At 36.4% G+C, this 27,992-nt stretch overlaps 2 protein-coding genes across 3 annotated transcripts; both read left to right on the top strand.

Moving 5' to 3' along the window:
- Positions 1–8,040: 8,040 nt before the first annotated feature.
- Positions 8,041–10,378, top strand: LOC137713470 (protein CANDIDATE G-PROTEIN COUPLED RECEPTOR 7-like). Of its 2 annotated transcripts, XR_011065311.1 has the most exons (2): positions 8,041–9,538; positions 10,155–10,378. XR_011065311.1 is itself a non-coding variant. In XM_068452768.1 (1 exon), the coding sequence occupies exon 1, from the start codon at positions 8,159–8,161 to the stop codon at positions 9,482–9,484; it is 1,326 nt and encodes a 441-aa protein (XP_068308869.1). In that variant the 5' UTR covers positions 8,041–8,158; the 3' UTR covers positions 9,485–9,748. The 2 variants fall into 2 exon arrangements, 1 of the variants encoding a protein (XP_068308869.1); XM_068452768.1 differs by lacking the exon at positions 10,155–10,378 and having other exon boundaries at positions 8,041–9,748.
- Positions 10,379–15,237: 4,859 nt separating this feature from the next.
- LOC137713870 (protein BRANCHLESS TRICHOME-like) lies at positions 15,238–16,774 on the top strand. The gene has a single exon (XM_068453224.1). It carries the CDS (start codon positions 15,407–15,409, stop codon positions 16,460–16,462), a length of 1,056 nt encoding a protein of 351 aa, XP_068309325.1. The 5' UTR covers positions 15,238–15,406; the 3' UTR covers positions 16,463–16,774.
- The last annotated feature ends 11,218 nt before the right edge of the window (positions 16,775–27,992 follow it).

Below are 27,992 nucleotides of genomic sequence, written 5' to 3' on the forward strand. Positions count from 1 at the left end.
AGTCCTCCGCCTCTGAACTGCAATAATGGAATCGCTGCAACAATCTTGTCAAATCATGGTTGATAAGTTCAATCTCACAAGACATTCGTGCAAGTGTGATCTACAATTGTTGAGATTTAAGTGTTTGTTTGTATTATGATTCATGAGGAAACAACCACATAAGGATACAAGATATATAAGGCAAGGAATGATCAACACACTGATCACCCTTGAAACACTCCTACATGGCAGCTCCATAAAATAAGGAGCAGAAAAGTAAGGTGAGGGGTAAAGCAAAAAAGGCTATAACCACCCTATTAGTATGGAAAAGAAGATACAATATCTTTACAAGATATGACTAGAAGTAAGGTGACAACTACATCCTAATAATCAACCTAACCAATAGTTCTAAATACCCACTCTTAACTTTCAATACTCCCCCTCAAGCTGGGTCCAAAATGTTGATGGAATCGAGCTTGGATAAAAGAAGTTTAAACTGATTTGGAGGTAATGGTTTGGGGATGATGTCATCTAACTGATCAGCACTCCTTGTGTATGGAGTTTGAATCACTTGAGTTTGCACATGAGCACGGACATAGTGACAATCAACCTCAATATGTTTTGTTCGTTCATGGAACACTAGATTGGATGCTATGTGCATTGTAGCTTGATTATCATAGTACATTGACATAGGTTGCCTTGTTTGGAGCCCCAAATCACTCAAAAGACCCTTAAGCTATATTAATTCACATGATGTGGATGCCATCAGTCTATACTCAGCTTCTGCACTAGATCTTGCAATGACACTTTGTTTCTTACTCTTCCATGTTACCAGATTGCCTCCCATAAATGTGCAATACCCTGTGGTAGACTTTCGATCTATTTGGTTTCCTGCCCAGTCAGCATCATAGTAACTAATAACTTGAGTGTTATAATTTTTTTTTCATGAGAATTCCTTTTCCAATTGATCCTTTAAGATAACGAAGTATTCTCTTAACGATGTTGAAGTGTTCTATTGTAGGTGCATGCATGAACTGACTAGCTAAGCTTACTACAAAGGTAATGTCTCGTCTTGTGATAGTTAAATAAATTAACTTACCAACAAACCGTTAATAGTAACCAATATTAGGCAGCAGTTTGCCTTCTAAGTTAAGCTTGAGCTTGCTGCCAAGAGGAGTTTGAACTGGCTTGGTATCCCTAATGTTCGATTCCGTGAGAAGATCGAGGATATATTTCCTTTGGTTAAGAAATAGCCCATAACTTGATGAGGCCATTTCTATCCCCAGAAAATATTTTAACCTTCCAAGATCTTTGATGGAGAACTTCTGTTGTAGGGAGACCTTGAGGTTTGCAATTTCATCAGCATTGTCCCTTGTGATTATTAAGTCATCAACATATATCAACACTACAAGTTTTCCAACCATTCATGTTCAAACAAACATGGATGAGTCTGCATGACTTTTTTGAAAACCAACTTTTTCAAGAACCGAACTGAGGTTGCATACCAGGCTCTTGGGGATTTTTTTTAATCCATAAATGGATTTGTGCAACCTACACACCATGCCAGGCTCATTGTATTGAGGATGTCCCGATGGTAGCTTCATGTAGACCTCATCTTCAATACAATGAGGTCTACATGGCGCTACATAAAGCTACCACTGGGACATCCTCAATACAATGAGGTCTACATGAAGCTACCATGCCAGGCTTATTGTCTGTTGCCATATAAGAATGAATTCTTAACATTCATTGGTATAGAGACCATCCTTTATTCACAGCAACAGACAATAACACATTCACAATGTTCATCTTGGCAATTGGAGCGAATGTTTCCTTGTAGTCCACGACATATGTTTGAGTGAATCCTCTAGCCACCAACCTAGCTTTGTGTCTTTCAATCGATCCATCTGAGTGGAATTTGATCTTGTAGATCCACTTACTACTAACTGCCCTTTTTTCTAGTGGAAGTCTAACTACACTCCAGGTGTTGTGATTAGTGAGAGCACGAAGTTCTTCCTCCATGGCATTTCTCCAAACTTCTTGGCAGCTTGCTTCTGGAAAGGTTTAAGGCTCGCAGTGACTAGTGATGGTTTTGAAATAGGCAGTATAAGATTGAGAAACTTTCTGGTAGGACATGAAACCATTGATTGGATGCCCGGCAGAATAAGTCACATAATCTTGAAGCCTTGAAGAAGGGTGCCTAGCACTCGAGAAATCATCTATGAAAGTTACAAAATACTTATACCCATCAAAAGATTCAAAAAATGGTCCCCATACATCTGAATGAACAAGTTCAAAAACTTGTTTGGTCCTATTTAAGGATGAACCAAAAGGTAACCTAGTGGATCTACAAAAATAACAACTATCATACTGGATTACTTCTTTACACATATTTGGAAACAATCTTGACAAAACGGACACAGATGGATGAGTTAGTCTTTGATGCCAAAGGTTTTGGTCTTGACTTAGGTTAGCTTTGTAACTGGGAAACTAAGGCTTCTTCTGAATAAACATTTCATTTTTCTTGAAGTCTAGTTTGAGCTCAGGATGAAGAATCCAGCAATGATCCCTCACGTGTCCGATGGCATCAAAATGTTTTCATTTGAGATGAGGATTTATTCCCTTGTACTTCTTATCACTAAGGAAGTATTTCTTATCACTAGAAAAATAAGCTCTAACTTCTGAGGGAGTCGTTGTGGTACCAGCGTTCATAACCTTTTTCCTCACTTCTTCCCTTTGAATTGTTGCACAAATATTGGCAAACGTGGGAAGTTTTGGATTCATGAGAATGTGGCTGCCCAGATCATCATATTCCGACCCCAAACTTGAAAAAAGCTAGAAATTTTTGTCTTCTTCAGCCCCTTTAAGAAGTAGTGTTAAGTCTGTTGTATGTGGACGGTATACTTCCAACTCATTTCACATACCTTTAAGACTTCCAAGAAGCTGAACAAAAGGTTTTCCATCTTGTTGCTTGCTCGCGATATCCTTTTTAAGCTGAAACACACGGGCTGCATTGTTCTGATTTCCATACATTTCTTGCACGAACTTCCATAGCTGGAGAGATGACTCAGAGTAGCTGAATATTTCAGTTATCTTACGCTCCATGAAGTTGAGGAGCCAGGACATGACCAATTAATCTTTGTTGAGCCAAGATTCATAAGTGGAAGAGGAAGCATCAGGAGCTTCAATACTTCCATTTATGAACCCTAGCTTTGATCTTCCTCCTAGGGCAAGGGAAATTGCCCTGTTGAACTCATTTAGAAGCGTAGAACTCAACCCTTGATTTGGATTTACATCAATCTCCGGTTGATATTGGTGACCAGCTCCAAGTGAGCTATCAGCCTCGAACTCGAGAATAAGGTTTTCGTCAGCCATGGAAGAATGCTTAAAGAACAAAGCAACAAGTATCACAGAGACACGTTATTCCTGCTCTGATAGCATGTTGAGATTTAAGTGTTTGTTTGTATTATGATTCATGAGGAAACAACCACACAAGGATACAAGATATATAGGGCAAGGAGTGATCAACACACTAATCACCCTTGAAACACTCCTACATGGCAGCTCCATAAAACAAGGAGCAGAAAAGTAAGGTGAGGGGTAAAGCAAAAAAAGCTATAACCACCCTATAAGTATTGAAAAGAAGATACAATATCTTTACAAGATATGACTAGAAGTAAGGTGACAACTACATCCTAATAATCAACATAACCAATAGTTCCAAATACCCACTCTTGACTTTCAATAACAATGGGGTGGTCGCTGACATTTGGAATAATTAAACTGAAGGAATGCTACTCCCGTATCAACAACGTTCATATCTTCACATTGAGCAGGCAATCCACGACTGCACTCAATCTGGAATGAGCATTATAGCCTACTACACCAAACTGAAGGGGCTTTGGGACGAGCGTGATGCATTACACGCCATCCCCACCTGCGAGTGTGGAACCATGAAGGAAGTCATGCAACACGAATTGGGGATTTCAACTCTTTTCCTAGTTTATCTTTACTGCGATAATTTGAGCACGACCTACATGGCAGCTAACTCTGTGTTCCATGCACGTACCCGAAACATAGAGCTTGACTACCATTTTGTTTGTGAATGTTGAGTTGGGAAGTCATCAGGTTCGTTTTCTACCATCAGTTGATCAACCGGCAGAGTTACTGACCAAGGGACTGCTCAAGGCGAGCCACCTGCTACTGTCTTCCAAACTGGTTCATCCTCCGATGCTCGGTTTGCGGGAGAATGTTAAACAACAATCCTACTCGACCCTGGATTCTATCTAATTTTTAAATTCAAATGTAAAGTTGTTAATTTGTTTTAGAAATAAAAAGGTAACTAAGACTAGGACTCTATTGTACATCAGTATATTAACACGTTCAACAGTAATGAGAAAGATAACCTTTCATGCAATCTATTCTTTCTGTGCTTCTGTACTCTATTTTCAAACACCCTGTTCTCTAATTTCTACAACAAGAGACCTGGAACTAAATTCTCCTTCCAAGGTTTTAACTTTTTGTAACTCATTTTTTTCTCCGTTTGCACTCTAAACTGACTATCTTATAATTTTTTTACACTCACAAATGAAGCACACAACACCAAATGAGGCGCGTAAAAATCACTAACCATAAACTCTTAAAGGTCAAATAACTTATAATAATTTAATTTTGTACAGAGCTTTTTGGAGAAAGGATAAAGAATTCCAGTTATACAAATCACATTTAGACTACTATATATGCTCTCTACTTGCGGGCACATCTAGTTTTCAGGCCCAACATACCTCCGGTAGTAAGCCACCCTGGGATCACAAGTCCTACTTATAGAAAGCATGTTCGTTCTTATTATACATAGAGCGTCCATATGTCGTTGATAATACACCAATACAATCATCGTCGCGAATAAAACATACTGACATATTATCGAAAAACATTTCTAATAGAATCATCTCGTTATACTTCTGTATTGATATTGTGCTTATATCCAAAACGATATCCTTTAATTACAGGACGGCAGTTCTACAAGGCAAGTGAGAGCAATCTCCAATATGTCACATCAGCATCACTCCTCCTAACATTTGCAAAGTATCTAAGTTTAAATGGAGGAGTGGCAACATGTGGATCCTCAAAATTAAGTCACATCAGAAACCCTAATCTTAAAGGCAAATAAGCAGGTAGACTACATTCTCGGTGACAATCCAGCAAATATGTCTTACATGATAGGGTTTGGGGACAAGTACCCGCAACATGTGCACCACAGGGCTTCTTCTCTCCATCGGTCCATGAGCATCCCGATCGAGTTAGCGGCATGCAACGATGGATTTCAGTATCTGAATGCGAAAATAAGCATACCTGCAAAGTTTAAAGCATCCAAACAATCAAATAATTAAATCAAAACTAATCGCAAATAAATTCATTCAAAACTAAATCGGAACAAAAAGTGGAGAGCAAAACTCAAATTCGAACAACAAAGGTGAAATCGGAACAAAACCTACCTTCAAATATCGAAACTCAAATCATAAGCTAACAAATCCATCAAGAATCCAAAGGAAGCAAGAAAGAGTAGGTAGAACGAAACAAAATTGGACGGAGAAGAACTAGATCTAAGCTAAGTTACTCCCATCAGTCGCGATTTCAAAAGAAAACGAAAGGGCAATTTCATTACTTAAACACTAACATTAAAAACGCCCATACACATGCATAAAAATTGTCTATTTTCGAAATAATTTAAAAGTCTTGTCTCAATTTAAAAGTAAAAGCTAAAAGTATACCTTACGTATAATTTTTCCAGTAAATAACTACCAATATATGTGGCGGATCTAGGATTTTAATATTGGGTGGTCCCAATATAAATGCTCCAAAAAATATTAGACGAAATCAGTGTTCTAAAAATCGGCCTAAGCGCTAGGCGGTGAAGACCCGCCCCAATTTAGGGAAAATCGTTTCAAAAAATTGGTTTGGAGCTAGGCGGTCGTAGGTGGCGCCTAGGCGGTCCTAGACGGATTTGGTTTTTTTATTTTTATTAATTGTGTGCTTTTTTATTTTTTAGTTTCATGGTGGTATACTTATGGAAATGGTGTACCTAATTTGCAAATGATGGATTGACTACAAGTTCATCCAATTGTGAAATGAATTGGAGAAATTTTGAGAGGATACTTACAAAACAAAGAAATAAACTAGATACAACGTTAAATGGTTTAGTCTATGTCCAATCCAATCAAGGATCATAAATAAGAAGAATTTAATTTATCATCCAAGAGTACTCCTCATTATGATTATATGCTTACTGTTTTTTAAATATTGAACTTGTTGGATGGATGTACTTTGTGTATTCTTCTACTTCTATTTTTGCATTTTGTCATTCTTTTATTATCCATATAAGCATAGTTTTTTTTTTTTAAAGTGTAAATAGACACTTATTTACAAGATATATAATAAATTTACATAAATCCGTCTAGGGCCGCCTAGGTGCTAGGTCCCTGCCCACCACTCGACTAGCGCCTAGCGTTTTTTAAAACATTGGACGAAATATAACTTTGAAAAATTAAACGATAAATTACAATTTTTCATTCATAATATGTGTACAAAAAACATTACAAGCTATAAAGACTAAATTTGTCTATGACGAGGTTTTATATTCTAATGATTTTCGCTTGTAATATCGTTTCATACTCCTAATTTCTACACATATCAATTAAGCAAAACATAAAAAAACCATATCAATTGATGAAGTAAAAAAAATATAAATGAACTAAGCAACACATGATCCAAACAATATCAAAAAATCATAACAAATTAACAATAACTATAATTTAACATTCTACGTGATTAATTTAGACTAAAATGAAAAATTTACTTAAATTTAAAAATGAATAGAGTAAATGGTGGTGGAGAAAAGACAGTTGACTGGTTGTTCGTGGACTTGGTCATGGAGAAAGAGGGTGGAATTGGGGAATGGGATAACCAATTAGGGTTGTTAGTATTGGAATTGGAAAAGTCAGATCTCTTTGAAAGTTTGAATCTTTTTTTTTATTAATAAAAAATGGTAAAAACTATATATCAAAGAACGGGCTTTAGTATAAGCTCAAAGGATGGTGTCTTTTCAAACCATTTAACCGAGCACACTATTTTACTTATATGACTTGGCTCAAAACCATTTAGTCTTCATCTTCCTCCGGTTTCCAGAATGCAGAATACCAGAAACGATGTGCAGCCACACTCATCCCCCTCTACTACATGCCTAGACTTGGACGGTCCTCGGAGGCCCTCACAGCCACTTAATCGAACTTCCGGGTGGCCCCGAGACCACCCGGATCCCTTAATAGATCCGCCCTAAATATATATGCACCAAGTGATCCATTATACTAGAGGGATTATTATCAATTATCAACCGATTCAAAGTCATGTCTTAGTTTGATTATACTTCTTTGTCACAATGCGAGAAATGAGTAACAAATATTGTCATCTTAAAAATTTGGATGCAGACTTCCATACCACACGATAGAACGAGTTGCACACTATCGAATTAAAAACATAACAACGTGTTACAAACTTTATTTATAATCCAAGATTCTGCAACATGTGTTATGTGTTAACTAGACAATGCATGTCACTTATTCTACCAAGTAACAGAAAATCTCAATCAATCAAAATTATAATGAAATCTCAACAATCGCAAATTTGGTAAACCAGACAATAACGCATCCCCAAATGAAAGTTAACCTCCAGCTTCAAACTAAAAAATCAAACCAACTAAGGCAACAAAGTAAGGACTCGTTTGGGCAGTGTTTTTAAATAATTAAAAACGTTTTTTGAGAATATTTTTTAAACCAATTCCTAGTAAAAATATAAATTAATTATAGAAAAACATTTGAAGTGATGCAAGTAACTGATGCTTCTTGTACGAACCACTTAAATGTTTTTAGATCTCAAAAATATTTTCTTTCAAAACGTCATCGTCACAGCACATCTTAAACCGAGTCCTTAATTGCAATTAAACAAAAAAAACCCCAACCAAAAGGGGAAATAGGAAGAAGAAAGAAAATAGAATCTCACAAGAAAAAAAAAAAAAAAAGGAAAAAGAAAACGAAGCAAGAGGACAAGTCTTCTTCTCCATTCGACGATCAAATCTCAGCAGTTCACACTCAGAGATTTGCAGTCCCATAACCGACCCAAAACGATGTCGTTCGCCCCTCGCCAATTCCCACTTTTCCTCCTCTTCTCTCTCCTCGCCTTCTTCTCTCTCTGCTCCGCCGAGATCCGATTCTCCTCGATCCGGTCCGACTGGCGCCCAATCATCCCCTTCGACGAGTTCGGCTTCACCCACAAGGGCCTCCTGGAGCTCAACGTCTCCAAAATCGTCCTCTTGGATCTTCCCCAACCGGATCCGGACCTCTCCAAAGTCGGATTCTTCCTCTGCACCCGCGATTCCTGGATCCACGTCTTCCAGCAGCTCGAGGAGCGTGAAATCCGCTGCGCCCTCGATTCGACCCTCGTCAAGCCCGTCTACACCTTCAAATCCCTGAACGGCGGCGATCGATTCTCCACCGTCTTCTCCGAGACCGACGCCGATCAGTACACCCTCCTCTTCGCCAACTGTCTCCAGCCGCTCAAGGTCTCCATGGACGTCAAATCGGCGGCGTACAACCTCGAGGGGAGGAAGAACGACCGCCGTGATTACCTATCCGCCGGTAAAACCATTCTCCCTAGCATTTACTTCCTGTTCTCTTTAGTCTACGCCTCTCTCGCCGGACTTTGGGTTTTCGTGCTTTACGAAAAACGACTTACCGTTTTTAGAATCCATTTCTTTATGCTCGCTGTCGTAATTCTCAAGGCCTTTAACTTGCTCTGTGAGGCGGAGGACAAGTCGTATATCAAGCGCACCGGTACCGCTCACGGCTGGGATATGTTGTTCTATATATTCAGCTTCTTAAAGGGTGTCACATTGTTTACTTTAATTGTTTTGATCGGAACCGGGTGGTCGTTTTTGAAACCCTTTTTGCAAGATAAGGAGAAGAAGGTGTTGATGATTGTGATTCCGCTTCAGGTGATAGCTAACATTGCGCAGGTTGTGATTGACGAGACCGGGCCTTTTGGGCATGATTGGGTTACTTGGAAGCAGGTGTTTCTGCTTGTCGATGTTGTTTGCTGCTGCGCAGTGTTGTTCCCGATTGTGTGGTCTATTAAAAACTTGAGGGAGGCGGCCAGGACCGATGGGAAGGCTGCGGTGAATTTGATGAAGCTGACTCTGTTCAGGCAGTATTACATTGTGGTTATATGCTACATTTACTTTACAAGAGTTGTAGTTTATGCATTGGAGACCATCACATCGTACCGGTACCTTTGGACCAGTGTGGTTGCTGCGGAGTTGGCCACGCTTGCTTTCTATGTGTTTACGGGGTACAAGTTCAAGCCGGAGGCACACAATCCTTACTTTGTGATCGATGATGAGGAGGAAGAGGCTGCAGCTGAGCAGCTGAAGCTTGACGATGAGTTTGAATTGTGATTTAGTGTAGAGAAGAAGGAAGATGGTGCCCTTGATCCAATTGGGAAGACCAAGGTAGAGTTTCGGTCATCACAGTGGGATATAGTTTGTGTGTTTTTTAGGTTTCATGTTGTTGACTGCCTGTTTTTTCTTATAATTGAAGTTAGTAGTTAATAGGATAATGTCACACCCTCGTAAATTTTTATGTGAATCGAAGAATATGTGTAACTACCAAAACATAATGTCTGGCATGAATTTTTGCAAAATGGGTGCGTTATTTCATCATTTTTTTTCTTTTCGAATTTTACTTTTGTGGAGCCCTTTGATTCTGCATAAATTTGGTTCATGGTGGAGTGGCTACTTCTGCGAAGTGTATAGTTTTCATGTGGTAGAGAGGGGATTTGGAAAACAGAAACATGATCAATCTAGCCTTAATGGAAGAGAATAGAGATTATAAACCACAGAAAGTGATCAAAGATTAATCAGTCCAATCATTTGCAATTTGGGATTGTTGTATGGTGTCGTTTGCGTTGGTCTTCTTGTGTATCAAATGAGGCATCATTTACTATTGTGTCCTTTGATTTTGCAATTTTTGTTATAACTGATTTCTTTATATCAAGCATCGTGAGATATAGCTAGTGTCTAACTTACCTGCGTACTAGAATTACTGTTGAATGCAAAATTGATACAGGTTAGTGGATGAAAAACGTAATTTGCGTTGTGGCTACGCTTCCTTCCTTCTTTCCGTTTCCTTTTGATTTTGGAGTATAAGAGCTCGAGCATTTTTCTCGGTAAGGTGTATCAGTTTTTTCTTAAATTGTGATAACATATTTGCATCAGTCAATTTAGAATTTGTGCAACTTGAAATGATTCTTCTGTGCATGACTATACTACTCGAAGGCATGTTCCATCCTGTGTTATTATTCATTTATATAAAATCATAACACTAATCTACCCAGAATCAAGCCCTACTTTTCTCTAGTTTCATATTGTGTTTATTTCGTTTTCGGCATCTTTATTTTAGTAAATGCTCATGGAGTTGATCTAGATTTCGAATCTTCAAGTATGTGTGTGGCACTACGTCAGTTGCTTTTATTTTTATTACAAAAGCAATGTTATTACTGCCACTTAGTACTACGGTCTGGTGATATTCTTTTTCCTTAGAAGTGAGAGGTTTTAGGTTCGAATCTCGTGGATGGTGAATTCGATACCAAATTAGGTTGCTCATTGTGTGGCTTAGCTGAACTTCTTCTTTCCCTAGTGTAAAAATAAACGTAATATTGTATAAGCCCATTTCTAACCTCACATTTGATCGATTGTCCAAACAAACGTATTGTTTCGTTACGATGAAAAGAAATCGAACCTCCATCTTTATTTAATCGTGACTCATTTTCCATGTTCCATCATCACTTGATCTTATTAGCTATCCCAGTGACTTTCAGGGTTTCAATCTCAACATTTGCACTTCAAAATAGTCGTCCGTTCGTCAGCTATTGTTCTCCAAATTAAAAACTGAATAACAAAAGTACATCATGACTATTTTGGATTACGAGTGATGGCTCAACCAGGCTGAGACTTATTTATAACTGGAATCATATTAGGTATCATAGGGTCATGTCAATTTTAAAATACAGTGTATGAGGTACTTCTTTTAAAGTTTTCTTCTTCATTCGATATGTTAAATTTTAAATTATAATAAACGCCTTAAACCAATAAAAAGCATGGTCAACCAACAATCAATTATAATAAATATTTAAATCAATAATAAATTAATAAAAAACATTTAAAAATTATTAAAAAAATATTTAAAGCTATTGTCAAATTTGAGAGCTAGGGGATTTTTGCTAATGCATGTTATGCCACATAAGAATGGGCATTTGGGTTGGAAAACACGTGTGTTGTCTTATTTTATTTTATTGTTGATTTGAACTTTTTGACATCTCATTTGGAGATGTTCTAAGTCTTGTGTGTGTTACTTTAAGAATTTCATTTTTCTGCCTAAAAACCTAGGAATTTTCCACAGAATTTTTAGGATCCAATAGGTATGTGTACTAATGGACCAAAATAACAAGTTATAATTGAGCAAACATCTGAATTTTGGAATATAAGGGCATGTGAATGTAGGGGTTTCTCCTTAGAACATGGGAATATTACTAGTGTACATGGCATCGCCATTTCATGATCATCATATTTAATGGAACTCTTAGAGCATCTCTAGAGATGTTAACTAGACAGAATAATACTTGGCTACTCAAAAATGAATAGGAACTCCTACTTAAGAGTCATAGAGTTTTGTGTTTATGATCAGAACTCTTCATATTATGAATCATAATATGAAGATCTTTGCAAAAAATAAATTAAAACTAAGATTTTTTAGTCAATCTATTGGAGCAAATATATAGACGGTTCGTAATGCTTTTACCAATATTGTTCATTTGTTTTAAATAGTTTGATTACTAAACGATCTTAATTTTAATTGATTTTTTGCAAAGCCGATTTTTATAGGAGGATTTATAATATATACGGTTTTGATTATAAACACGAAATTCTCTAAATAGATAACAAACAATTTTGAGAAATTTTAAGTAGAGATTCCACTGATCTTTGAGTAGCCAATTATTGTTCAACTAGGCGTAAAAGACATCAATGGTTGCTCAAAAGAAGATGTCATAATTGAAATGACAGCTAGTTATTTGACTACTTGCTTTGTAGGCTTTTTTTTTTTTTTTTTTTTTTTTCAACAAACAAAATGAAGTCAATTTATTATTTAATGTGTGGGGTCCATAATTCACCAATGGAACTTTTAACTATATTAAATTACTTTTTCTTAAAAACTATAGTTGTGGTGACCAATATATAATAAAATAGTAAGTTAACACACTCATTGGAATAAAAGAAATATGACATCACTTTCAAATTGCCATATCATCCTTCAAATTAAATTTTGACAATTCATATTTGAGCCTTTTCGAAGGTGTCAAATATTGAACATCAAATTTCAATTTGGTGATCTACATGTTAAATTTACACTCCAACCAATGTGTCTAATTATTATTTTATATTTTAATATATTAATTTTTCAAATCATAGAAATGCCAAAAGAAATATAAATAGCTACACTTATACGAATGAGGATCGTAGAGATCCTCAAATCGTGTCCGTTCATCATACATTGTGCGATAAGCTTTCATTAGATACTGTTCATATTTAATTTTAAATAAAAGTAAATAATTTATGAACGTATAATGTACGATAAACATACATGATTTGAGAATCCTTAAGTTCCTCACAAAGAGGATCCGAAGAGGATCATCATCTCACGTATACCAACCATTCACTGCATGGCTAGTCCAAAAGTTTTTATAAAAAAATAAAGCAATTAAAATAATCAAAGTCTCACCTACATATAATTCTGACATATCTCTAATTAAAATAAAAATAATAAATAAATAAATAACTTCTCACTCCCACGTTCTCTATCACTCTCTTCCTCTCTCCTTCTATTTCAAAAAAATAAAATAAAATAAAATCTCACATTTTGTGTGTGCCCATATGCTAGTAATAATAATGATAATGATAATATTAATAATAATAGTAATAATATTAATATTTTGCAAATGGCAAGGATACCCCTACATATTTTACAAAATTATAATATTTGCTTCTACATTATTGTCTTTAATAATTATTATATCACATTAAATACCATATCATTTTTAGGCATTTAATATATTCACATCAATTTATATAAAAGCACAGCAATATTTACCAAGCACTCAGACACTGTTTTTTTTTTTTTTTTTTATTGTTAAAAACACTTTTACAAAAAAAAATGTTTACCAAATACTCAACAACTTTATTTTACAGATGTTTATTCTCACAACACAGCATAAGCAGTTTTTTTTTTTTTTTAAAACACAGTAATACCAAACTAGCCCTAAATGGAAAACCTTACACAAGGGCCCCTGAAAATAACTTTGATGGTTCAGTTATGAACTCCGCAACTACAATTGGTTTTATAATTAGGAACGAAGATGAAACTTCGATTGTGGTTGGAGCTCGTTGTCTGGGGCATAACACAATCTTCATTACTGAAGGTTTTGCCTTGACAGACGCTCTTTGGATGGCAAACGGAAGAAGTTTTAGACGGGTCTGTGTAGAGACTAGTACATGGTTTCAATTTAATGGTTTTTATATTTGGGATAGGTCGTTGCATGTTGTGTAAAAAAGGTTTTTTTTTTAATTTTTTTAGTATTATTGTATTGGGATTGGTTGTGACCGTAATCATTCTATCTAATTTAGTATCTTCTTTCATTAAAAAAAAAAATTGGACTAAGATGAAAAAGCTTGCATATTGCGATGGAGTAATTTAGTTAAGTGAAGAAAGATATATCCTCAATTGTAGCATACAACAAATAAAACATATCGTGAAGTTGAGTGGAGAGCAATTCAAGAGGCGTAAAACAAAAAAATTCAGCCCTTGCATATTTGTGCTCCAACCTCTGATTTGGACCCGCAACACATTGTTTCAAGGAGAACAACATCGAGAGCTAAAATTTTGTTCTGACGATGTATTGGAAATTTTATATTTTGTGTTTTTCTAGAGCTTGAAGTAGGTTATAAAAGAAAGTGCAACAACAAAAGTACGTAAGGAGAGATTGAGACATGCTCATTATCGCGTTACAACCGATATAAAAAGTTTTGAAGGTGCACAGGGTACATCTAAGTGTTCCTTTTTTTTTTTTTTTTTTTTGAACAAAAGGGTACATCTAAGTGTTAGGTTGGGAGTAATCAAATAATTTGGTTACTATTGAAAACCAAAGGAGGGGGCCATGGATTGAGTAAACAATTAAACAAGCAACACAAAGGGAGACCAACCATGTGGTGCTTGTACAATGTCCTTTCTCCATTAACTTTCACTAGTAGTCGGATTATATGAAATTGTTGTTGATGATTGAATTATTACTTAAATATTAATTAACGTACTTATTTTTTATTAGTAACTTATCACATAATTTACAAATTTAATCTACAAATTGATGAGCACGCATTACTCAAAAAAACTAGCCTATGATACCATTCAATTGTGCTGACCATGACAGCCTGGCATGTAGGTGAGCTCATTACATTGCACCACTATTTTAAGTCACTCCGAGTTTAAAGGAGAGGTGAACCATTAATAAGGAGAGTGAGAGAGACCAATTTAATGAGAAGTTTTATCAGTATGATTTATGTGACATCGCTATGTAGTTTTTTTTTTTTTTTTTTTAAGTACATTGATATTTTTATAATAGGGAGAGGGAGAGTTTGGTTTAGTCATACAATGGACAACTTAATTTGGTATCAAATTCGTCATCCACGAGATTTGAACTTAAAACATCTCACTTCCAAGTAAAGAGGAATATAACCAAACCGTAGTACTAAGTGATCGGTATATGATATCATGTATCAAGTATACTCATATTAGCATATTTAATAGAGATGAAAGCTATTTTGGAATGGGCATTTTATATTCTTACTGTCTGAAAATTCTCTAAAAGCTAGTACGTAATTATCTTGGTCCAAATATGCAAGTAAAAATACAAATCTACTCCTTTTTTTTTTTTATTTGCTAGTATCTTTGCATATTTGTATTAACTGTAATACTCATATTATAACACGTCAACTAATAACAACATGCGACGCGACGGTGTGACTATCACATTTAAAAATTTCTCTAAGGTCACCTCAAATGTGATTTGATATTAATTTTTTTCTTTGACACAGTGCATCTTCATCTCCAAAGTACCTTCTCTCAGATTAAATGGGCCTACCCCAATTGCCTTCCTGGCTGAAATAGTCCCCCTAGAAGAAAAAAAAAGAGGTAGAAAGAAAGCAGCAGCAAAAAAAGGAATTTAAGAAGGAAAAAGACCACACAAAAGAAAAGAAGATAGGTAGGAGGAGATGTTCATGATGATGGGCACCAGTACTACTACTACTCCTAGCCCAGAAAATATCAGAAATATTGAAACCACCACCTCCACTTTCCCAACCTGGAAACTTTACGAAAACCCTTCATATAATTCTCAAAAACTTCATCAAAATCCACTCCCACGACAACAAAACCAGCAGCAGCAGTGCCGAAACTTTAGCAACAAGCAACAAGAAGTCCACCACTGTCTGCACCTCCCCATCTCCGCCCGCAAGCTCGCCGCTTCCTTCTGGGATCTCACCTCCTTCAAGCCGGCAATGGAGTCCGAGATGGATTACACGCGAGCCCAGATCACCGAAATGAAAGCGAAGCTCAAATACGAGCGAAAAGCGCGCAAGAAGGTGGAGAGTTCAAACAAGATGCTGGCAAAAGAGTTGGGGGAGGAGAGAAGGTTGAGAGAAGCGATTGAGAGGGTTTGCGAGGAGCTTGCCAGAGAGATTTCTTTCGGGAAGTCGGAGATCATTAGGAACAGGAAAGAGATCGAGGAGGAGAGGAAAATGCTTCGAATGGTGGAGATGCTGAGAGAGGAGAGGCTTCAGATGAAGCTCACCGAGGCGAGGCTTCTGTTCGAAGAGAAGGTGTTAGAACTGGAGGGGTGTAAACAAATGTTAAGCGCCGCAGAGAACTCACATTTCAAGATCAAACACAAGAGTGAGGACGCTAATGTTGCTAGTTTTAATAATTCGAGTGAAAAGTCTGGTGCTTTTAGTGGTGATCGAAACAATGACTCTGTTTCCAGTTTTTCTACTGCCACTTCAAGGGAAGTGCTTTTGGGTGAGAAAGCAGCTTTTAGTGAAAACAGTGGAGGTTTTTCATCAATGGCGGTTCAGAAAAGATCCTCACCAGAACCAGAAAATCCTCACATAAAGAGAGGGATCAAAGGATTTGTTGAATTCCCAAGAGTTGTCAGAGCAATTGGATCAAAAAGTAGGCATTGGGGTACAAAGCTGGAATGCCAAAAAGCTCAGCTCAGAATTCTGATGAAGCAAAAGAGCCCCATTAGATCCAATAGTTTCATTATTAGTTGAAAGATCATAATGTGAAATGGAAAATCGGCCAAAATAATCGTTTTTTAAATTTTAATTGCTGGAAATGATTAGTTTCTCAGTATGTCTCAATATGTCGTCCATATCTATTCGTTTTGCCATCCATTTTTATGGTTATGCCGTTGATCAATCCAGCAATTAAGATTTGATTTCTGATTGCTTTAGCCAATTTCTCATGTTAATTTATTCTTGATTATCTTTTTCTTATGTGGATTGTTGAAAGAGTGGTATGATTTTGTGCTTATTGTACATTTTATTGTATGATGAAATTAATCAGAAAAAAAAAGTCTTGCTTTGGATCTGATCCAATCTTCAAAAGTTTTGTAGACTCCTATAGTAAATGTGTGATGCTTTTGACTTGTGACGAACACATGCACATGCTTCAATTTTAGTCCACTCAAGTGTGTGTTTGTACATTTTTGAGTTTTGAAGACACCTACACATGCACTGATATGCACAAGCTTCATTTTTTATTTCACTTGAGACTCTCAATTTTTAGTACATGAATAATTATATGGTTTATAAAACAGATTATATGGAAATGTTTTAGGTCTTGGATTTAAGAGAGGTGGAAAGTGCCCGAGGGGTTACATAGAAACAGCGGCAATGGCAGCACGTTATTCTGCAGAGTGATGCGTTACAAGTGGTTCAAGCTATTAGCAGTCCTAGCTGTGGATTTTCTGCCATTGGTTTATTAATTGAGGATGTCAAAATTAACTTGCGGAACTTCTTTACTGTGAGTGTAAGTCACATATGTAGATCCGTCACTTTAGCGGTGTATAGATTGGCTAAATTGACCTTAATTTCTACCGTTTCTAATCATTGGTTTGAGGTGCCTCCGACTCCTAATCAGGATGCCATCCTTCTTGATTGAATTCGCTTCATTAATATTTTGAATAAAATCGCTATCATCTCTTAAAAAAAAAAAAAAAAAAAAAAAAAAAAACAGTTGGTTTGCTTTCCCGAAGGGGACCGTGCACCGCCCTTACCAGAAGGAAAGGACCACAGCTATGGTATATGATATGCCCAAAAATTTCAAATTAGTCATAAAAAAATATACCAGTGGTTAATGTGAGTATTAGGCACGGCCGAGCCTTTTACCCACCATATATATAGTTAATATTATGATTAATTTGAAATTATTTTTAAAATGACTAAAAGCGTTTTTTGTGAAAAAGTTTTCAAAATCAATCGTTAATAAAAATGCAAGTGAATCCTAAAAAAAAAAAAAAAAAAAACACTTGAAGTGCTTCCTACAAGAAGCACTTAATTGGTGTTTCGTGCATGAAACATTTAAATGCAAACGAGCCGTTAGTGATTATTGTCAATTTTTCTCCTAGTAAATGAGAAAAAAATAACTGTCGTCTATTGGTTGTGTCTATATAATGTAACAGATGAGGGTTAATCTTTGTTAGATTATCATTTTGGGAAGGGAAGATTCTATGATGCTTAAAGGTGATTACCATCCAATTAAACAGATTTGTGGGAAGCAGAAAAGGTATTTAACATGTATGATTAAAAACCATTCACTTGCCACTTGAGAAGAATGCATCATTACTTAAATTTGTGATGGTATTACACCCTGGAATCTCTGCACAAAATTGTTTCTATTTTGAGGGTCCATAACTGTTAGGAAGACTAAACCGGGTTAATACAAAGATTAAAAGACAATTAGTTGTTATCAATTCAAACTTTCATCCACCATGTCTTTGTATGATTCTGTTTGGTAATTTTCCCTTTTACCTTCTCATTTCTATTCTATAATATTGTGTGATGATCAAAGCTGTTCATTTTTCGAATTATCTTTAAAGAATCATTACTATTTAATCAAAGCAATAAGCTCGTCTATTAATTGATAACAGTAGGGATAAACAATTTACTTGATTGATAATGAGTCTTACAATCACTTGTTCTCTAAGTGTTTGTATAGTGCCAGTATTTGGTCTCATGTGCTTTCTAAGGGTGGTTGTGATCCCCCACCTTTGGATTGGCATGAGTTTATTACTTGGGATGCTAATAATTGGACGAGCAACTCATTAGATGTTACCATTAAGAAGTTGTGCCAAGCTATTGTCTATGCTATCTAGGAGGAACGGAATAACTATAAATTAAGAAATGAGCACCTCCACTCCATTGCTATTTTTTAAACCATTGTGATCTCTATACACGTGCGGTTATGTTATTTGCAAATTCCACTCTCTACTGCAAAAAAATGTGCCTATTTTTCAAGAAAGGTTTCAGATTTGGATGATTTTTTGTAGACATAATTTTGAGGGAAGATTTGAAAGCTAAATGTTTTGGATCGTTGAATTACATTACGAATTGGGCCACACAAAAAACATGTGTCAAAAGTTGTGTAAAAATAATAATGCCACAGATTCGTCCCTTAACATTATATCATAAGTGCATGACATATCAATCATGTTGTCTAATATCTGAATTGTTAACACTATCTAAACAAGATAAACGTGTATTTTTCGAACACATCGTACAACAATTGCAATTCACCATCTAAAATCATGAGACTACAAATTTACAAGGAGATGAGATTGATGTCTAAGTCTAAAGCAAGAAATACAAAACAAGTACTGGTTCCATATTGTATGAATCTTATCCTGTTAAATTAACAGAAATGGTACCGCGTACTACTCCTTGTCCAGATTACTCTACTCGTCTCTTCACGGTTGTACCGTGGACGTGAAAATGTACTTTGAAATCAGCTTCAGTATTTGATGCCTCTTCCAAATGAAGTAAAACAGTAAATTGTAGCAATAGACCTTCAACCTTAATTAAATTGAAGCAATGGTCCATCAATTAAAAATATATTACCATTGGTCCCTTAACTCATCAAAATGTGTAGCTATGGTCATTTTCGTCAACTTCGTCAAAATTTTGTCAAAATAAGTTATGTTGGAAGGATCATTGCTACAATTGAGATCCCTCAACTCATCAAAACGTGTAGCTATGGTTCTTTTCGTCAACTTCGTCATAATTTTGTCAAAATGAGTTATGTTGGAATGACCATTGCTATAATTTGGTTAAAGTTGAAGAATCATTTCTCTAGTTGGATTAAAATTGATGGACTGATGGTAATAGATTTTTAGTTGACGGACCATAACTGCACGTTTTGATGAGTTAAGGGATCAATAGTAATAAATTTTTAGTTGATAAACCATTACTCTAATTGAGTTAAAATTAAAGAACCATTGCTGCAATTTACTCGAAATAAAAACCTCAATAATACATGACACATGGAAATATAATTGTACCCTTTAATTCAGCTCTTCATGTTAAACCAAAGTACTATGTACCCATATAATATTTCGGAATATTTTATTTGAACTCATATAACTTCTTTATACACCCAACCCAACTTAAATTTTAATTGTGAATTTTTTTTTACCTATAATTCTCACCAAATACAAGATGAAATTAACAATAAAACCAAAATTTATCAATAAACCCACATCCCAAATAATCAAATTCTACTATCACGCAATGTTTATCCCACTTTCATCACGCAATTAATCAATATTTATCTTAGCCATTTATTCGCAAGAAATCATCATTATGTGCTGTCTGCACTAAAAATAGCAATAACATCTTTCAGAAAAATCGAAAATCACGAATCGTAAAATTCTTCATAAACTAGACATCCGGAACTTTCCAAACACATAAAGCACAATATCCATTTCATCTTCAGGAAGTACAGCTTAATCTTCAAACTTGACAGAAGAATAATTCCAATAGAAGCCAAACGCCTTGGATAAATAACAAACAGAGGAGCCATGACCTTGAATGCCGTGGTGAGGAAAGGAGATGTCAAGTATCCTCTTTGTCCGGTGATGAGACCCCATCGTCGATTTGTAGAAGCATTGATCATACGTTGTGAATAATATTCCACGAGTTCTTATTCTTCAAATTGATGCACCAATATCTACTTTTGCTAATGCAAACTATTTAAGGGAAAGGTAAAAAAATACAAGTTAGATATCGATATATGAAAATAACGTAGTCAGCGAGATAAAGATTTAATCTATGCTCAGAATCTGGTTCACATGATCTCAAAGTGGTACATGAGGAGGACGACAAGATAAAATGGAAGAAACAAGCTTACACTACGTTGTAATAGATATTGGCAGTAAGTGATCAAACTGCAACGGTCACAAACTAAACTTTTACGATATCTGCCATTAAGCTTTAGTACGAGTCTAATACTAAAATTAAAATCAAATTACAGTTGTTGGAAGCAACGATACTAGCGGGATCACCATGCTTGAAGACGTCCAGAAAAATGTAGATAGAAAGGGTCTCAAGGTATGATATTATGGTAGACTAGTTCTGTTTGACATAGTTCATATTTTTGTTTGATCATGAGCTTATGTTTTATTCTTTATTCTGATCTATCAGTTTGTTATAGCAAACCCTCGAAGTAAGATGATCAAGAAGCTCACGAAGTCTAAGTTCACGAAGAAAGTTAGTACGGAATGGGTGTAAAAGATAAATATATATATTTTGAATTGGGTTTATGTGGGTAGTTTAGGTAGTAAATTTGGGTTTAACAAGATATTAAACTTTTAATTAAAAATAATATAGGTGTAGAGAGTAAGTTGAATGTAAAAAGAGATTATATAAGTTCAAATAAAATTTCCCAAATATTTTTCTTGGATTGTGGTTTGATCATTGAATAAGACTAACTGGAATCTGACGATAGACTTGTTATGCCTCGTCTCTTTGACGCTCAAGTCTCAATTAAGGAACAAATTGACCTTATTTATTTGAAAATTATTCCACAATCTTTGTGACACACAGACGACCCTACTCAAGAAATTTTTTTTTTAATTAAGTCTCATTTGATAAGGCGCCTTGAATAACATTAAATCAAGCTTTGAGTATTGCATGCAACTAACTAAAATCCGACTAGACTTGTTGTCAACTACATTGCAATGGTTGGGAATTGAAAGGAAAATCAAGAAGAAAGATGAACAGAGAGAGTTTTAGAGAGAGAGAGAGAGATTTAGAAAGAGAAATACGCTTTTGTATTAATCGATAGAATGAAGGTTACACAACTGTTTTTACAAGAGAAAGTCTAACTACTCTAACCAACTTACTAACTGTATTACTAACTTGTATACTTAATACTTGTCATGTCTTGTTGATACTCAAGTCTTAGCAAGGAACGATTGGACCTTATTTTTTGAAACCTTAATCCAACGTACAAGTCCAGTCCACAATCCCTATTAGTGCAACAAAACATCTACCATGACACTAGTAAATAAGTTATCAACTGGTCACAAATCTGAGAGACAAAGACATGCATGATTTGGAACCCACCCAGACATATAACAGCATATCACACATAACCAAACTAAGTAAACTATATTAATTATTCACATCATGACATTAAAACTTTTTATGCTACATTTTTGGTTGAGAGAAGGAAAGGTTTAAAATCAATGTGTTTGCAAGAGAATGAGCATGTTTATCAACGTTTAAGTAATAATTCAATCATCAACTTTCATGTATTTAGTTTATAAAAATTTGTATATAAATTTAGTCTCTTTAGCATTACCTTTTTTAATGCATTCGAAACATGAGGCCGTACGTCAAATATTATTATACAAGTGAAGAAATTTTTTTTTATTTTTTTTAAACATCTCTCCTCTTGTATGTAACATATGACGTATGTGTCTGGATTTTAAATACACTTAAAAATTTCTTGTGTTTTGTGGGGTCCAAATTAATAGGGAAGTGGGATGGACGAACGTCACTTAATTAACCATGACGAAATTGGTTAATGCACCAACATCTTACCAGCCCATTTCTCTTTTGGGTTCCCAAAACCCTACACGAAACCTTGGGGCCCCATGTGGCGCTTTCCAATGCTTGACATTTGTTAGCGGCGAGATGTGACGCCGTCAATCAATCTGGTCAAGCTTACGTCAGAGTACACATCTCTGTCGGTTGTACAACGTGAGGGAATTAGATTCTATCAAGACATCTTAATCATTTATCGTGTATAATATGATTAGAAATCATTTAAATTTTTTATTTAAAATTAAACATAAATAATTTTTGACGAAAATTAATCTCACACAATATACGATGAATGATTAAAATATAAAAATCTCTAGAATTCCCAAAATGGGGATCCGAAGAGCATCCCCTTCCCAAAGTAACAGCCAATGAGGGCTGTCCCGGACTCTATGTCTCATTTGTTTCTCCATTTTAATTTTTTGACACGTGTCTCTTACTTGACGCCAACATCTAACACTGTTAAGTTTTAATAAAACTAATTAATAAATAAATAAAAACTAAAAACCCAGGCATGGAGAAAGCCATTCGGCTCCTCCGCCTCACCATCGCAAACCTAGCAAAGAGCAAAGTAGAAAAATTCGAAAATCAAGCTGAAAAAGAAGATGACGACGATGGGTAATGGGTTGGTGAATAAAGAGACCGGCGAGATCGGTGGCCGGAGCCCACACGTTTCTACAATTGGGAGCTAAACGGTCGGTGCTCTTATTTTTTAGTTTGCTTTTTTCCAGATCTGATCGAATCATGATAGCAATGTTATGCAGTTTTCAAGAGAGAGATGCACCTGGGAGAGAAACGGTACGGTGAAAAGTTTAATTGCAAAAACTCTGGGTATCTGGAGTTTTGGGGTGGGTCCCGCGAGTTTTCTTATTTTTTTGACTTTTTTATAAAAAGTAACAGTGTTTTATGGAGTTAAATTGTAAAACACGTGTCATCAAACTAAACAAAGAGACACCAAGAAGACATGGAATCCGGGACAGCAGACTCGCAGCCGCCAATGAGAGCCTTGCTTCTGCATTGAAGTCAAAATGTCAAAGCAAGCAAGCGTTTTGCTTTAAAGCAAGTCTGCTGTTGGACAAATTGAAGTTTTATTTATTTATTTAACAAATTATATTATTTAAAATTTTTTACTTCCAGATAAAAATGAATACTATTAAACTGAAGTATTAAGTGAATGAGAAATTGAAGTTGAATCAAAGATTTAATTCTAATCGAAAGTTTTCTAGATCGAAAATTATCTTTCAAATTTTCAATATTTTATTTTAATTAATTTCATGAACTCTGAACTTTTCATATTTTTTGCACTACAAAATTCTAATATTTTTTACTGAATTCGAACAAGATACTAAAGGAATGGCAGCACCACAATCTCTTCAGACACGGTCATCATAAATGGTTAGTGCAACAACATTGGAGGCAGGTTCAAGCTCTTTCTGGTTATTTTTTTCTTCCCATGGAACTAGTGAGTGGTGCGGGACTAGTAATCTAGTGAGTGGTGCGGGACTAGTAATCACATTCAATTAGGGGTGCAAGTTGAATTGGAAAATCAAATACAAATCGGAATTTTCGTTTCAAGTCTAAGTATTTCTGAATCCAAAATGTCAATTCGAATTTCTCAAACTTAGTACTACAGAAAAAAGCCATGCATAATTTTATTGTTAGATTTTATTTCGTATTTTGTATATTTAATCATACTATTATATATTAAATAAGGAGTATAACCATACGTATTATTTTATATTGTCATACACACACATAACAACCTACAAATACGTCATACATACTATTAAAAATGAAGAGTGTGATTTTATGTCATACACATGTAACGGCCTACAAATATAGTAAAAATTCAGAAAAGAAAAAAAATTTGAATGGTGGATACATAAAAGTTTCAAATTTTCAAATCTTACAAAATGTAGGAGCTTAGAATTATGTTCTAAAAACTTTGAGACAAAACTGATTTTAAAATTTACGTTAAATTCTGGTAATTCAAAATTCTGAAATGAGAACTAATATTTGATTTCGAATTTTTTTTAGATTGGCATTAGAATGCTTGTTTCCAATCTGATCCGATCGAAAATCACTTCTACATGCAATCCAATGTTGTTAATCCGCATAGAAAAACTCATTTTTGTTTACTTAGATGTTGAAGAATGAAGTCAATCATTGCGGGTGTAGAGTTCAAGCTCAAAAATTCAATGTAGGGTAAATTACATTTTCATACCTGAGGTCTATTTCAATTCCTTACAATATCTTTAAAACATTTCAGTTTCATACCTTATGTACTATTTTATTTCAAAATAATACCTCCGTTACATTTTCCATCCATTGATCTGTTAAATGCTGATATGGCTGCCACATATATGCCATGTGGCTGCCAAATGTCTGCCACGTGGCAAATAAATTTTTTTTTTTTAAAACCTGAATTTTCTCAAAAAAAGAAAAAAAAATTGAAAAAGACCCCATCCCATCTCCCCGCAACCACCCCCCACAAACCCATAACCCTTTCTCCCCACCCACACCTGCCCAGCTCGTCTTCTCCCTTCCTCCCGGCGACCCACCTGAGCCAAAACCCCGACCCTTCTTCCGCCCGCACCCCCCACGGCGTGACCCACCTCGACATCTCCCCCCTCCCCCCCGCTACCTCACCCTGCTTCCTCCCCCCTTCCCCTCGCGACCTCACCCTTCTTCCCCCCTCCCCGAGAGACCTCGCCCAGCTTCCCCCCCTGCGCCCCCGGCGACCTAACTCCCTGCGTTCGACCTCGACCCGAACCCAAATCCCAACCCGGGCGACCCACTTCGCCCAGAACCCAACCCCCACCTTCTTCTCATATGCAACATTCACCCCCTTCTCTTTCCCCCATCTGTGCCCTGCTCGTTGGCAAGTCGGTCAGCTCCGACAACGAGGTATGCATTTAATTTTGTCCTTCAAATTTTGAATTTTTTTGGTGCTTGGTTGATGGTGGTCTGGATGGAGTTAGGTTTGCTAAGGGTGGGTTGGGTTGCAGATGAGAGAAGGGAGGGTGGGGGTGAAGAAGAGAAAGGGCTCGGGGAATGTAGGGGTTTGCTGGGTTTCTTGATGGGAGGGGAGGTGAAGAGAGTGGAGGAGAGGGAGGGGAGGGAGGGGAGGGGGAGGGGATGGAGGGTTTAAGGTTTCTAGGTTTGTTTGCGGGGGTGGGTTTCAATTTTTTTTTTCTTTTTTGGATTCAGGTGGTTTTTTTTAATTAAAAAATTATTATTTTTGCCACGTTGACAGCCGCGTCAGCACATAATGGATCAATGGATGAAAAATGTAACGGAGGTATTATTTTGAAATAAAATAGTACTTAAGGTATGAAATTGAAATGTTTTGAAAATATTGTAAGGAATTGAAATAGACCTCAAACCTGAGATATGAAAGTGTAATTTACCCTTCAATTTATTTTGGAGTTTGAAATTTTAGGATACACTTCAATTCTAGAAAATTTTGGATTTTGAGAACTTCAAATGTCAAATTTGAATATTCCAACGATACAAACATTTGGGGTTAGAATCACGGTATTTCTAATGTATCTTGCACCTTAAGTCATATAAGTTGGTCACAATTTGATATGTGCACAAAAGTACTTACTCTGCTTTTTTAATAAGTTATGTATGAATATTGGGCAAATTAGATAAAACTACCTTAACTATTGGGTCATTAACAGTTTCATAATCGTCTTTAAAAAGTTTCAACGTCATACCTTATCTTCAAATTTGTTGCAATGTCATACCTTCCGTCAGTTATCTATCAATTCTTTTGTTAAATGCTGACGTGGTATGAGGCGGGGTCCACTTTTTATTAAAAATATTAATTAAATATTAACTAAATATATAATAAAAAATAAAAATAAACCAAACCCAGATCCCATCAACCCCCCCATCCCCTTTCTTATCTTCCCCATCCGTTGTCCCCCACACCCCTCCCCCAAAAAAAAACCTTTCTTCCAAACCCAGAACCTCACCTCCCCTGCAACCCCTCCCTTTCTGTCACATCCCAGCTTAGGGGGGACCACTTCCCGGGCCCGCTCCACCACCGTAGCACGATATTGTCCGCTTTGGGCCTCAACCACGTCTTCACGGTTTTGTTTCTAGGAACTCACACGAGAACTTCCCAATGGGTCACCCATCCTGGGAATGCTTTCGCACGCTACTTTCTTAACTTCGGAGTTCCCATGGAACCTGAAGCCAGTGAGCTCCCAAAAGGCCTCGTGTTAGGTAGGGATGAGAATATACATATAAGGATCACTCCCCTAGGCGATGTGCGATGTCACAATCCACCCTCCTTAGGGGCCCGACATCCTCGTCGGCACACACGCGACCAGGGTTAGGCTCTGATACCAAATTGTCACATCCCGGCCCGGGGGGGGGACCACTTCCCGGGCCCGCTCCACCATCATAGCACGATATTGTCCGCTTTGGGCCCCGACCACACTCTCACGGTTTTGTTTCTGAGAACTCACACAAGAACTTTCCAATGGGTCACCCATCTTGGGAATGCTCTCGCGCGCTACTCACTTAACTTCAGAGTTCCCATGGAACCCGAAGCCAGTGAGCTCCCAAAAGGCCTCGTGCTAGGTAGGGATGAGAATATACATATAAGGATCACTCCCCTAAGTGATGTGGGATGTCACACTTTCTCCCTCCCGAGCCTCCTAACCACCTTCCTCTCCTCCACTCTCTTCACCTTCCCTCCCATTCAAAACTTAAAAAAAAAAAAAAAAAGGAAAAAAAAAAAAAAACTAGTTGAGGTGGTCCGACTTCAATGGGAAGGATGAGGTGGTCCTGGGAAGAAGGGTTGGGTGGGTTGCGACGATTTAAACAATTTGGGTTAAGATTTGCTTCTGATTTTTATTTTTATTTTTATTTTTTAGAGAGGGGTTGTGGGGGATGTGGAACCTGGGTTTGGAAGAAAGAAGGAAGGTTTTTGTTTTTGTTTTTGTTTTTTTTTGGGGGGGGGGTGACAACGGATGGAAAGAAGGTTTTTGTGTGTTGGGGGGGCCGACGACGAACGGAATGAAGGTTTTTTGGGGGCAGGTTTTTGTTTTTTGGGGGGCAGGGGGACGACGGATGGAAGATTTTTGTTTTGGGGGGGGGGGACCGAAAGGAAGATTTTGGTGTGGGGGGGGGAATTAGACGGAAGGAAGATTTTTGTTGGGGGTGGGGAAGAACAGGGGGAGATCGAAGGGGATGGGGTGGGATTTGGGTTTGGTTTGGTTGGTTGGTTTTATTTTATTTTATTTTATTTTATTATAAATTTTTTAAATTTTTTTTAATAAAAAGTGGACCCTGCCTCATGCCACGTTAGCATTTAACAGAGTAATTGACAGACAACTGACGGAAGGTATGACATTGTAACAAATTCGAAAATAAGGTATGACATTGAAACTTTTTAAAGACAAGGTATGAAATTGTTAATGACCCAATAGTTGAGGTAGTTTTGTGTAATTTACCCATGAATATTTGTTAAACTATGATTCTAATCTCTGTAATTTTGGCAAAGACCTACTTTAATTTATTTAATCTTAATAGTCACTTGTTGCGACTTAAATCTATGTTTACATGGTCCAATATTCTAGTGTATAAAATATTTAATTTTTACCCATGCATTCGGCATTTGAAACTTCCCACTCACCTAAATTAATATAATAAATTCAAATCTTCCCTCCTTAATAATAAT

This window comes from Pyrus communis, chromosome 13 (assembly GCF_963583255.1).
Source record: "Pyrus communis chromosome 13, drPyrComm1.1, whole genome shotgun sequence".
NCBI classification, from domain to species: Eukaryota; Viridiplantae; Streptophyta; class Magnoliopsida; order Rosales; family Rosaceae; genus Pyrus; species Pyrus communis.

Bases quoted from the DNA above. Each gene is read 5' to 3' on its own strand.
- LOC137713870 (XM_068453224.1), top strand. From the start codon at position 15,407: ATGTTCATGATGATGGGCACCAGTACTACTACTACTCCTAGCCCAGAA.
- LOC137713470 (XM_068452768.1), top strand. From the start codon at position 8,159: ATGTCGTTCGCCCCTCGCCAATTCCCACTTTTCCTCCTCTTCTCTCTC.